Genomic DNA, 14,208 nt, shown 5'->3' with positions numbered 1-14,208 from the left:
ATATCCAAATGAAAGGTCGTAGAAACAATAAACAATTGTTTTCGACAAACTAATGATAAGGTAGAAAAAGTTCTAAACTTTAATTTTCAGTAGTGTTAGCCTTCAATTTATCTGCCTTAGAAGTGAAACAAGCCTTCGAAAATGGATCTTAACAACGTGTAACGTATGTCATTCTTAGATGCTCGAATCGACGCTGTTGACCCGAGATAGGGGATCGAGCATCCGTTAAAAAGTTTGGCCCGGTGCCATTTAACCCCGTGGTCGTCCTCGAGCCAGGACGAAGGACTCATTGATTATGCGGTACCGAAAAGTGGGGCCAGAATTGAGACACGTTCTCGAGACGGTAGACCGCACGGGAATCGTGGTTCGACCACGAAATTTATGCCAGAATTTTTCGAACGGCACAATATTCTAAAAACAATCATTCGAGGCGAATAACCATCGCGTTATTCCCGCGGCGAAAGCTTTATCAGCGCTTGAAACGCACAATAAAGCGATCGTTTCGCGGCGTGCCCACGTTTCGCGGTTACATTCCAATAAAACAAAAAAAAAAAAACAAATATCATCCGAGAAAACGTTTTTATCGCGCCACGACACGATTATATTCTAATAAAAGTCCATATTCCGAGGGAACGTTTTCGACGTGACAAACTGACGGCAGGCTTTTCAGATTTATACTCTAATAAAACGGACGCGCGGGAAAACACCTCTGTGGATAAGCCAGCGTCGATGTTTCGCTGGGAAAAAAGAGGAGAGATAAATTGTCTCTGAAATTGACGATTCGTTTGTCGCATTTTTGAATGCGAACCGAACCTCGCACACCAGATACATAGGTCGATGATGCGTGTTTGCTTTCCCGCTTCAACCGATGATCGATCGACTTTTCACGACCGTAATACCTCTCTTTTCGAAAAGAATCGCGTTTCTTTCTCAGATTCGTGCTACTTTTTTTGTGACAATGAATGGTTTCGTTTTGATCCATTTTTTAGAAAAAAAAAAAACGGATGTTAGTCGATTCTACTGTTTGTGCATGATTACGATAAACCGTAAAGGTGATTAGCGACCACACAGTTCTGGAAATAACGGCTAGATAAGTGTGACAATTTGCATAATGCGAGGTGACTGGTTATCATACGGTAGCACGCGAACCATGTGACTGGATCATAATAATAACTGATATGATAACGAGCGATAGGCAAAAATTGCGTCTCGACAGCGTGACGGTGATTCACCTTCCTGGTTCAACCATCTGTCTGTCCCAGCTTAAATTGACGTCTTAATTGAAACGTAAGAAAAAAGGAAGACGAACGGATGCGTTCGAATTTCTTCGAGAATGCCACAGGGAAGTACTTCCTCGCTCTGTCCCGAGGGAAAATAGTCGATTCAAGGAACACGTTAACTAAGTGATTCGAAAACTTTCCTACATTCTGTTACTTCATTCCCGGAAATAGAACTATAATTTCGTCGATAACAAGTTTCTTCAAGGTGAAGCGTGAAAATCTTTTTCGGAAATCAGTTAGTCCACTTGCATTCATAAGCAATTAACTTAACAAACCTTAAGTAGTAAGCTAAAATGATGGAATACTTTTCTGCTTAGTAATTTTTTATTCAATTATACTTAGTTTCTTCCTTGAAACAAATTTTCAAGTATTCCCCGTGGAGTGAATGAATTTTTACAATACGAAACAGATGCTTATTAAAATTGGTACGTCATTCAGATTATGACTGGCACGATAAATGAACCCAACGAATTTCAAGTGTCTGCAAAATGTATTTAAAATTGTCATGCAAATTCTTGCGAATCAGAAACACGACCTGCAAACGGATCAATTTATATCGAATTAAACATTCCGAACTATTTCTTTCGCATATTTCACATATGTGTAGCACATCGTAACGCGTGGCTTTATCTTCGGGACGCCTGTTTACATATCTACCGCGTAAACTGCTAATCCCGTGTGCGTGTCTCGAAATCTTAGATAAGGGAAGCAAGAGGTTCTGCATTCACGGGCGTGACTCGACGGGAGCCATGTAATTTCGGCGGAAATTACGAAAGGAACGATGCAGATTTCGGATAAACGAGCTCAGTACCCATTGTTTAGCAAAGAATCATTAAAAGAGCGAAAGTATCGGGGAAAAAATGAACGAAAGAGTAACTCACTTGACGACTTTGCGTTGACTAGTCATGCTGCAGTATCTCTGCACAAAGTTCTGCTGGCAGCCGAAAATGGACAAACTCATAAACAGTTGTCCCAGGGTGGCCGATAGCGTCGTGACGCGTAGGGTGGGATCCAAATCCATACTGGGAACAGATTTCATCTTGATTAATTCCACGGATTCGTCGAAAGAGAAAAGAAAAAAAAAGAAGAAAAAGGTGGATGTGTCGCGAAATTGATGCTATCCATTCTCGGGAAACGTCTCCGACATAAGGAGCGTCTCTAAAGAGGAAGGCTCTTTATCCATTCAAAAAGTTTCGTCGGAGGAAACGTAGACTCGAGGCAAATCCGCCAGGTACCCTATTCGTTTCCGTGGCCGTAAATCGGGGTTACTTTGTTTCGCCGCCTTTGTTCCATCGCGCTATATGGCCAGAAGGGTTGTTTTGAATTGGAACGACGCGATGAATGTCGGGTATTTTATTGCTAGTCTCAAACGACTGCTCAGCTATTCGTCGTTTACAACGGACCAGTTGTCTACCGAAGCTGGTGATAAAACAATGAAAGAAAATCAACCCCTTTCGGATTAACCTCGTCTACCTTTTCCCCAGAGAAAATTTCTTCTTTTCAAAAAACGTATCAATTGATTTGATCGTAAATCTTTCGATCCTTTATTAACTCGGAGAGCGTTAGGTCCAGATGATATATTCTACTCCGACGTTTGCCGGGTTAAGCGTGCAAAAAGAAGATACGTGTTATCTGATCGAAATACGAAATTCACGTGACTACAGTAGTTCGATTTAATGTCTCAGTACTCACTTGAAGAAATCTAATCGGCCACGTTCGTACGTCACGTTGAAAACTTGAGCTGGACCGATATCAATTGATCCACGAATGATAATCACCAATGAGACACCGATCATCGTGATACCCTGTATAACATCCGATAGGATCGCTGCCTTCAAACCTCCCTGAGAGCAAAACAAAAATATAACATTCCTCAATTTCATTCATCATTCGAATTCCATCTGATAGTACGCTAAAACTATTACAACCGCAGTCGTTACGAATTTAAGAGCATCTTTCTGCAATGTATTATGAGGCAAAACGGTGGAAGGAATGAGCGCATTACTTTCAAAGCACTGTCCTTTCAGCCGATATATAGCAGTTTTACGATCGTATCACATTTACGATCTTTCCGGTCCGGGAATTCACCTGGAAAGGGCAAACGACGTACTCTCAGAGCTCGTGAATAATTGACACGTCATAAATGTGGCCGGACATCGTGAAGGTGATCTTAAAGTCTCAAAATCATTCGGCATAAAAAGGCATTCTTTATTGGGTTCCGTTGACGCGAAATTACGATGCTCGTTTAACTGTCCATAGCCGTGCCTTTTATCGTCGTTGAAGGAAAAATTAAGTATTCGTCGGGATGAACTCTCATACTTAACTTAAGTTACATCAATATTGTGCCATGTTTGTTCACCGTTTCCTTCCTTACGATCGTATATTAATGACGTTCATTAATTTGCATGCGCTACTTTAAACTCGATACGGTAATAACAGCAAATGATTACTCATCGCTGTGTAATCGTTTCAAGAAGTTTCTATACAAAAAAAGCTGATGGCTTTCAAACACGTTTCCTTAAGCCTGGTCTATACTTCGGAAGGAAATGAATAAAGGGTGTTCGCAAATATTGGTTGAAAAACAAGCGAACAATCAAATGTTGACAGGCTTTTGGGCAAATGTTTAGTTCTTGGTGTCGTTCTATTTTTCTACGCTGGCAAATATTTGTTTCGCAAACATTTGTATGGGAACAATTATATCTAAAAACGTGGGCTAGGTTTTAAGCTTAAATAGCTTTACGGTTTCGATAGAACTTTGTACACGTACCGACGAAAAATTCGCTGCCATTTGTTTAAAAGTTTTTAAACGAATATTTTCAAGTAACTTTTACACTGTTTTATGCGCTTCTTATCAAACAGATGTATTTACGTCCGAATCGCGGCCTCGATGTTGCGAGTAATTAACGCGTTGCAATTTGAAAAGTAAATTAAAAAAATGATGATTATTCATATTCTTAATTACAGTTTCGTGTTCATTTTTACATAAAATGTTAACTATACGAATAACGAGCTTGTTAGACGTAAGCTATTATTAAAAACTGCTTTCTATCGAATCTATTTACACTCGTAATCTCATACTTTCTATCACAAACAGCGATAAATCTTACTCGCGTCAACGTTATAAGCCTTAGGAATTTACAGAAGTCTTTGTTAGCCTACGACAAATTGATCAATTTCTTCGATCGAATATCGTACATACCATCAGGGTGAAGATGACTGAAATCGAGGTGATCCCGATGATGCTGGCCCAATACGGCAGGCCTATCACAGCTTTCAAAGCGACGCAAGGCGTGAATATCGTAACAGCCAGGTTCAGCAGGCTGCGTATCACGTACGAGAAGCTGGCTAGGCATCTGACTAGCTTCGACTTGAACCTGGATAGGATTAGCATAATTACAAAGAGGTCTGGCTCTGTCCGCCGGCACGGCCGGACATAATCGTTAAGAGCGAAGATGATTTCAAGGTTCGCGAAATCAACGTCCGAATGATCGTTTTCGAGAACGTCTGAAAAGCTGAGCTAAGAAATCTGAAAGAAATAAAGAAAACATCGAATCTCCGAAAAATTAATTACCTCATGTCCAAGTACTGATAGACAGACGTGATGCCGAGGTTGTAGTAAACAGGCACGAAGACGAAACACACGATGGGATAAGCGAGAAGCATCCCATAGATGGTCTCCCACATTGCGCTACCCCTGTAGTAGAGTTCCGATGGGTAGCCGAGAAAGGATCTAACCCCGAGGGTCCCACGCGCGATCGACAGCATCATGGCACCCATGGAGACACTTCCAGTAGCGAACACGTAGTCTGCCTTGGTCGACTCCTTTCGACGACCACGGAATTTGCTCCATAACGGGATGACGAACGAGGCGACGATGCAGCCGATGAAGATCAGGTAGTCCACTACCATGGACGACGCGTTGATCGTCATCCTGGGCTCTCTTGCGGTGCCGTTTCTTCCCTTAGCCTCGAGGTCTTCGTGGTACCGGAAAAATCGTATGTGCCGATGTTAAACGCGTTATTAACGGTCGCCTTGGACGGCTTCGTGTTTGAATCTACCGGCGAGACAGTCTCGAGATCTTCGACTCGTCGAGCTATTTTTCGAGCTCTCGCGATCTTCGACGATTTAGTCGCGACTCGCGATACAGTTCGCCCGTTCGAAACGTACGTGCGTAAAGATGGTCGCGTCGCTTTTATACGAAAGTTAACGTGCCGGCGCCAGCGTACCACTCGGCTCTGTCTTTCGTTACGCAATTTTTCGTCGGCCCTGATCGCGAGTGATCCTCGATCGATGAAGATCAGAGGAATCCGTGATGCGATCGGTACAGTGTCGTGTACCGTGACTAACGCTCTCCGTAAACTACTTCACGTTAATATGCTCTGGACCCCAAGCGAGACGGAACTAAACGAGCCGATAGCGTGACGAAGACGGTTCAAAGACTATCTTCCGGCTAGTGGAGGGGACGGAGGTGAGCAAACTGGAAGGGACTAGAGATGGTACGGAAAGCTGGTGTCAAGCTTTCCTTATCTTACTTAATTCGCTATTGTTTGTCTTGTATCTCCCGGTGTTTGCTCGTCAACGATCATTGCCAACGATTTCTGATGCGATACCGACTATCGTAATTGGTGCATAACTGCTGTCGTACTACGATCACAACGATTATGTAAATCAACCGGCGCGGCGCTCCTTTCCGACCACTGCACCGGCCACGTGACACGACTGCCTGACGCGACCGACGATTGTTTCTGTTTTTCAGGGAAAACGAAAGCCACGGTTAAATATTTGCTTTCTAGCATTGCACAGATTCCTTCGGTGTTTGCCGACGAAACAACTGATCGTTTGCCGATTGCATACGGGAGCCTAGATAAGGAGAAAGTTGACAAATTGACAAAATCTAATTTTCCTTTCGAATTAATCCTTTTACTGTGCGCTTTATTCAAATCAAAATTTCCTGACTCATTCCATCCCGAAACGCGAGTTTGCTGTTCATTGATATTCCTCCTAGAACCCAGGCACTAAGTAGCTGTTCCTATCGAATACTAATTATCTTCATTCTATTCGATCGATTAATCATTTCAGACCTAGAATTTATGTACAAACAACCGATTGATTTCTTTCATCTTCGATCCGCCCCCCCAATGAAACATCACGCATTATGTTAACAACAGTCCAGATGTGCATAACCGGAATAATCTGCTGTGTTTTCTTTGATAACTCGACCTCGCTGTCATAAATAACATAATAAATATTGCTACGAGCTCGTGACACGCGGATCATATGATTCCTGCGTGCTGGGCGAAACTCATTCGTTCGAGATAATCGCATCGACTGCAGTCGACGACGAATCATCAAGAGGCACAAAGCGCGGAGACGAAGAGGAAGACGGGTTCTTCCTTTCATCGGGTAAGCCAGTTTCTCTGAGAAACTCTCTGAACGTCTTTTTGAGCTAGCAGCCTCGAGTGGCGCACCGTTTGACCCTGAAAACTTCCAGCCGAGTATCTCGACTCGGTTGGAAAAGGCTTCTACCGTTTTAATCGCTTAACCTCGGAACCAACGTCACGTGAAATCACAGAGGAAGGAAGTAGCTTTCTTGCACGTTGAAACACACGGCTGCCACGGTGAAGTTCTCGTTCGTTGACGGCGCGAGAATATCAAACTGGCTCTTCAACGAACGGATCAGACGGCGCCTTCTACTTAGACGCGTGACACCATCGATCAGACGCCAAGCCGTGGAAATTTCCTTGAAAAAACATTAATCCGCAGACGTCTGACTCGTCCTCTTTCGTCCCACACGACGAGAACCTCTTTCGACACCCTCGTTCAACCCAGAGACGACAGAGTCGAAGATTTGTCTGACGTATCTCCTTAGGCAGCAACGAGCCACTACCTGTACGCCCTCCGCGATTGGTAGCCGATACCTTTGCGTTATCGCTTTAAAATGCAAGTCAAGGGTCACGATCCACTTTTCGTAGTGGCTGAATTTACTCGTGTCGGAAAGGGTTGCGAAATAAAAAAGGATGAATTAGCAAATCATAACAGAATACAGGAATAAAAAGGTCAGAAAGGTGGCGATGAATTTAGGACAAACATATGGTGTGTTATCTCACAGTTACACAGCTGATACTAATCCAGTCGAAAATACTTGATCTGAATAGACGCGTCATCAGATATTCGTATTTTAACAGCTGCTCCATAATTACGTCGTCTATAAAGAAATACATGCCATTTTGGGGTTGCAGAAACTCGCCACATCTTTTTTTTCCTTTTCCCACTTCACTTCCCAGTCTCTTGTTCTAACCTCGCCACACGTTACACGAAACGCAGCTAGAAACAATGCGAGGTCGTACGAAATGCGAAACGTTGACTAAAGATTCAAGGGGGATGTTTTGAGGGCAAGCATGATAACGCTAACGCGTCCGAGAGCTCATTGTGAGGTGCACTTTGAAACAATGAGCTCGTGGCATTCTTCCTTCACAGACATTTGTCTCTTCGTTTTTATAACTCCTACCATCGTTCGACGCCTCCCTCGTGCAAAATTTTTCCCCGAGCTTTTGTACCGGCACGCGAGAACCTCTTACGTTTGACAGCGAACCAGGGAGAAGCTTTGAGGAAAACAAAACGGTGCTTCGCTAGGGAGTGTTTCTTTTCCTCTCCGAGAAAAATTCTTACAGCAATTTGAATTTAAATTCAGTAATCTTAAACGATCAACTGGTTTCTCGGTAGGAAAGGAACGAACTTTGCTTCGTTTTATTCCAACGAAAACAGCTTTTTAAGACGCGGACCAGGGAGAGAGCAATTCGCATGGAACGTGCATGCATACTTGTGCATCGGGGTTGGGTGAAAAGCGGCCTGGCCGACCGTGAAAACTGGTAGGAAACGCTCGGAAAACCGGCCCTCGGAACTCTCCACCAGCTCAGACTTCATCGTTGGCCAAGTCGAGCGAAACGAGCTTTTCCGCGATTATTTCGTGAGCTTCGCGGCGAGTAACGTTCCTCACGATCTTTGATCCCGGTCAGAGGAAATCGCAGAAATACCCTGGCTTACCTTCTCTCGTGTAGACGTTTGAAAATTCGCGATCCTTTAAAATCGGTCGAGGAAAAAACTGGGAAAACTTGTGAGTAATATAATTTTCTCGAGCTGCTTCCAACATCAAATCTTAACGTTCATTTCTTTGTAATTCTGTAAATGATAAGAATTCTAAAAATACAAGACGCATCTTTGAATTCCAAGAATCGAGCCCATTAAGACCTCTCTCACTGATTTCTCGAGATTCTCGACTAAAAGTATCAGAACTGACGTAAACATAGAAGCACATGATTCATTTAATCATTTCGCAAGATGCTTGATTAATTGAAAACTTACCAGACCATCGACCAAATTATCTCTGTCGACGAAACACTTGGTCAGAAGGATTCTTAATTTAATATACACTTGTCACGAATGAAAGTGAGACTCAATTATATTATAAGCAGATTCTTTTATAAATATTTGAGAAACTTTAGTTACGTAAAGATGATAGTAAATATAATACGAAAAGTATTTACACGACCCAAGTGTGATATTAAATTTGACCTCATTCGTAGTCACGAGACTGACGATTCATCGTGTAAACGACTTCTTACGGAAAACAAGTGTCCTAACGGGACCATTAGATAGAATAATTGGCGGAAAACTTTCCACTGTTGTTTATCAACGGTGTCAAGGGCCACGGCTGATGTCGCGGAACGATTAAGCGAGTACCGAAACATCCGTTCCGTCTGAGGAATTCATGAGAATTTTCTGGAAATCGTATCGAGCAATCTCGATTTCCAAAAGAGGGTTCGTTATCATCGTGCTAGCGACGATTAATTCGCCTGGCGGCAAGCCGAGCACGTGCTTCGATCACGAGAACGCTAGTCACAAGACAAACTTAATTGGAACGTTATGAATTAAATCGATGACTCGATCGCCGAGAGAGAAAGATTGTGACCCATTGATCGAGTCGAACACGTGCAGATTTATTCGCGACGCGTGATTCCGATCAACCAGGACTAATGAAATTTTTATCAAGACAACTCTGCAGCATCGCGACCCCTTTCTTGTATACCCTTGCAATATTTATCGCGATTTCTTTTTTTTCTTCGTGACATGAAGCTGTAAATTTTTCAGACAGGTGTGTTTACATTCGTAATCATTCTTGAGATTAATATCTTATCGGTTAACGCTGTTTTGCATTGAATGTAACACTATCAACTGTTTACTGATAACGAGAGGATCTGTAAATTCATTTTCTTCTCGAAACAATGTTGCATGAGTTTCTTAGATAATTCAATTTTCAGCAAAGTCAGGCCTTTCAGAGGTCTGAGTCACGATTGATTCAGCATCGTCATTCCAGGTTTAATCTATTCAAAAAGTTTGCAGAATTCTAATGGTACCCGTTGCTTCAAAATAGAATGCAAATAGTGTGAATCAGCACTTTTGAATCAGCCTCCATTTTTAGTTTTAAGAGAGTTCAATAAAATTAAACAGAACACTTCGAACATGTCTACAGTCAGTCGCTTTTAAAATTCGTAGTTTCACCGCAAAATGGCGATCGGGTGCAAATTGAATTGAATTATTCAACGAGTGTCTCTTTACAAAATCGTCGAGTTTCCCCTGCGGTTGAGATAAAAAAAGGAACTCGAAACAACTGGATACAGAGAGTTTGATTCAATTTCGCCGCGAAACTCGTCTTCCAGGAATTGTACCAAGAATATAATGGATCGTGACAGATACGAAATAACGTTATGCGACACTCGAATCGTCGCTTTTATTCCGTCTGCTCGGTTCGCGAGAAGTTTCGATACAAATTCATGCCTCATGAAACTTTCATTTTCCGATCGATCCTCCTTGTCGTCGATTTACAAATCGATCGTTGTATTCTACCTCTGTTTCCACTACGCCCGGCGTTTTCTTCTTTCGACCGTTTTACATCGGACCAGCCATGGTGTTTCATTGATTCTTTTATAACGCGAGGGTTTCTCAAACGGCTAATCGTTTCTCGATTATCCACCAGCTACCCGAAACTTCCTTCGAGATTCATCGCCAGGAAAATGGAGCGAATCTAAGAGAGAAATCCTAGTAATTTTGCCTTCATTATGTTTCGGGTATTCTCGTATTCAATGGGACGATCGCGTCCACTCTGGAAATTAGATTTCCTTTTTCCGCAATTTTTTTTCGAAAATACAAACTTTGAAAAATTTACTGTTAAATTTTGACAGGAAAATTCGATGTTTCAACTTTTACAAGCTTTTGTAGCAAGCGACGCCGGCCGCCAGAAGCGAGCTTTTTTCAGCTGGTGGTAGTAAAACACAAAAACCAGCCGATCAGTCTGAAATTTTAACACGTTATTTTTCGTGTCGTTGGCTCCTGCTGATACCAGCTCGCCGGTGCAATTTTTCGTTGCAAAACTTTCCAAAAAAAAAAGAAAAAGGATGAAAAATTTCTCGCGCTGCTTTATTAAATTTTCACAGACACAGCTGAATTTTATAATTAAGACAAAAAGTGAACGATAAACCTTGCTGTCAGATTCTATGAATATTTTTCACCAACGACGTACACGAAATTGGATCTGCTGACGAGAATAAAATGAAAAAATTCGCGAAACAAAAATAGCTGTCTCATCGCGTGATGCGCGTTAGTTTGATTATCTTTGCGAAGAAACGATTCGAATCGAGTGCCGGGCTTCGGAGTGCACTTAAAGTGAAATTTGTTTGTTCGACGCTCGATCCTCTGTCTTCAACTTCGAGAATCCATTTACCCCGGCGATTAAACGTTTCAGGCGAGAGATTTAAACGATTCATCGCGGCATTTCGTGCAGCATCCAAACGAACAGAGGAAGCGGAGCAGCCGAGTAAAGAGAAGAAACCGTGATAAGATTAGCACGAGCGGCGGTCTAAAAGCGAACGTTGCAGTGGAAGTTTTCGAGACGTCCGTAAGGTTTCGTCGAAGACCTTTAAACTTACCGCGACGTTCGAAGTAACGTTGTTAATAACAATTTCAACGTTTCTGAGAACGTTGCGCCGCAAAAGAGCAGTGGAAACGTTCGCTTTCGGCTACACCGGCGGCTGTACACTTCGCAAAATCGACTTCGAAACAGTCTTCTCCCTCGTTCCCATTTCCAAAGACAATAACTTTTGAACGCTTCCCTTTCTGTACAACTTTAAATACTCTTCCATCCCTCCCCGCTTCGTAATTCTCCAATTGGTTCCTTTTAAACGTCTAACTTACCGATTGAATCTTTTTCCCGGCTCCTCGAGTTTGCCCGGCGATCGTTGCAGAAAACTTTCCAACGAAACGATTGCTCGAATCCTCTCGAAAGAAAACACCCTAGACGCAAGCTTGAAGCGTAGTGGAAAGATTTTTCGGGGTGTACCGACGACCGGCGACCGACAGCGCGGAAACGGTGGCGATTTTTCTAGCCGAGTCTCCACGGATCCTCGCGACTGCTTCTGTATTTGTCGCGCCGCTGGAACGCTTGAATCCGCGCCAAATCTCGCGACAGCTTTCGGGATTCGTGAAACTACGCTTGCCCACTCGGCCTCGGCTTCGACGATTTTATTTGCCTTCCACGCGAATCATTTTTTTCTCTTTTTTTTTTCTTTCTTAAAAATTTTCTTGGTATTCGAGCGAACGTGATCTACTCCACTAACTTGTTTACACAGGAATGATATAATATCGTTAAAGATAGTGGACGATCTTTTTTTTTAAACCATCATCGAAACGCGTGAATGTTAAACGAACGAAAAGAGAGATGATATAATTTTACTCAGATATTGTTTTCCTTGTTATTCTGAGAGAAGATTATATCACAGGGTGTCGAAATTCTATCCGAGAAAATTTTTAATCTTGAATTACTCTCCGCCAAATTTTCCTCTTACCGATGCATTTTTCTGGTACAAACTTCCGGATATAAATTTAGCAAACCATTTTTGCAACGTTCAATCATTCGGTGCATCGTAACCAAAAATGTTTTTGTCACACGATGGGCAAATTTAAATTCGTAAAGAGTCGAGAGTGAAAAATCACACCTTTCTATTTTTGCGTTTGGTCTCTGCGATGAATAAATCAAACCAGCTGGTCGACATTTTAAACTAAAGAGGTGCGAGGTTATCATTGACCTTATTTCAAAAAAAAAAAAAAAATTCCGGGAAAAATTCTAAAGAATATGCTGTCCAAATATCCATGAATCCATTTATTCGATGCACACAATGTATGCTAACGATGAATTTTTAATTGCGAGTCAACAGGTTGAAGGTGGATTTACAAAGCGCGATAAGAAGAGGTGATATATGGGACGATTGTTATCCTAGGCCCGATTCCAGAAAAATGGTGTCACGGGAAATGAAGTTCCTTCGTTCACAGAACCCCGATGTCCTTCGCGGCAGCGTTTGTAAAGATTACCGAAATCTTACGCAATTTATGAAGCTTATTTAAAGCGTGGCAAACTTATCGCCAAAGTGCGAGCGAACGATTTGAATAGGAATCAAGTTCGTACGAGTATATCGATAAATATTCACGATACGCAGGAGGAAAAACGAACTGACTCATTGTAGGAATGTTTACGATCCTGATGGAAAGTAGTTTTGATTTCGCGTTAAGTCACACATATAATATCTGTACGATGTTTGACGTGCAAACACGGGTGTTAATACCAAAGCATTGGCCTTAAATCATTTAACAACTCTGAAGCTCGTTGTTAGAGCAACAGATCCATCAAGCGTAATCATCCAATTATCTTTCGAGAATAAAATATCCCCGGCTTACGGATCCCGTGAAAAACCGGGAAAAACAAACGACTGGTAATCACAGTAGCGGTAGATATTGCTTCGATAAGAAGGTAAACTTCTGTGAACCGTTCTCATGGAATCCGGATGGTTTCATTGATCTTGGGAATTGTTATTAAGTCCTTTCGACGAATGCTCGACGGGGAAATCGAAAATAACTCCGTCGGAATTATTTTTAATGGGGCTAGATTCAGTCTCTGTTCGTCGAGGAACATCGGAAATCAAGAAAATGCTGTTTCATCGAATTGTTCGAAGATTGGCGTGACGTTGCACGTTACTCGGTATATTGTTGTATAAAAAATGCGATAAAATGATGCTCGCTAAAAATATTCATCCGAAAAAACAGTGAACGAAATCAACATACAATCAACCCGGGAACAGCCTTCGTGGAGCAAACATCAATCTTTAATTAATAACCTCATTAGCGTCAATAAGAATATTATTTGGTCAGCATGGTACGGAGCAGATCATGGATCTCTTGCGTCACTGGTCGCTATTAATCACGAGATTCCGGCTCTCATTAATCAAGCGAACCGAGTCACGACGCGATAAACACCGATCGCCCAATTAACGCGAATCATTTTGTTTAAAACAAACGGTACCAGAGGTTATCCCATCACTCCTTATCAAGTGTCATCGTTCAAAAATTTTCAGACACCGGATCCTGTTGCAGAGCTGCAAGGTGTTGCTATCCGTCGCTAATTAACACGTCGACGAATTTAATCCTGTGCATCTAGTTCCTTCGATTCTTCTGCATAGCAACAGACCTCTCGCGCTTAACGAAATTTACAGAAAGCCTAATCTTATTTTTCTTTTACGAAAATTAATAAAAATTACACGATACTGTTCTCGGTGATAACTCTTATTACGTGCCACGCCAGGCATAGACGTTTTCAGTAGCAGTAAACACGTTAACGAGTTACACGAAAGATCGATGGATTCGTACAGTTGAACGATTCATTAACTGGGAACAGCTTCCAAGAAACGGAATCATTTCGTTGCGGACACTTAGAATCGTGATGAATCGTCGTGATCGTATTTAACGAATTGACATCATTGCCAGAGTGCTCGACTTATTTTCGTCGCTTGAGCAACAGAGATGTAATAATAGTCGTTTTATGCCT

General features: G+C 42.1%; 1 protein-coding gene across 4 annotated transcripts in view; it reads right to left on the bottom strand.

Moving 5' to 3' along the window:
* The window catches only part of LOC114879009 (sodium-coupled monocarboxylate transporter 1), a 150,438-nt gene that overhangs the window by 3,195 nt on the left and 133,035 nt on the right, over positions 1-14,208 (bottom strand). For all 4 annotated transcript variants that reach the window (XM_029193464.2, XM_029193462.2, XM_029193463.2 and 1 more), the window contains 4 exons: positions 4,852-5,254; positions 4,480-4,654; positions 2,973-3,124; positions 2,162-2,302 (listed from right to left, as the gene is read on the bottom strand). In XM_029193464.2, the coding sequence (XP_029049297.2) occupies positions 2,162-2,302; positions 2,973-3,124; positions 4,480-4,654; positions 4,852-5,210 (827 nt within the window). In that variant the 5' untranslated portion in view covers positions 5,211-5,254. The remainder of the gene's footprint in view (positions 1-2,161; positions 2,303-2,972; positions 3,125-4,479; positions 4,655-4,851; positions 5,255-14,208) is intronic.

The sequence above is a fragment of the Osmia bicornis genome, chromosome 9 (genome assembly GCF_907164935.1).
Source record: "Osmia bicornis bicornis chromosome 9, iOsmBic2.1, whole genome shotgun sequence".
In the NCBI taxonomy this organism is placed as follows: domain Eukaryota; kingdom Metazoa; phylum Arthropoda; class Insecta; order Hymenoptera; family Megachilidae; genus Osmia; species Osmia bicornis.
This window is presented reverse-complemented; position numbering and strand designations above follow the sequence as displayed.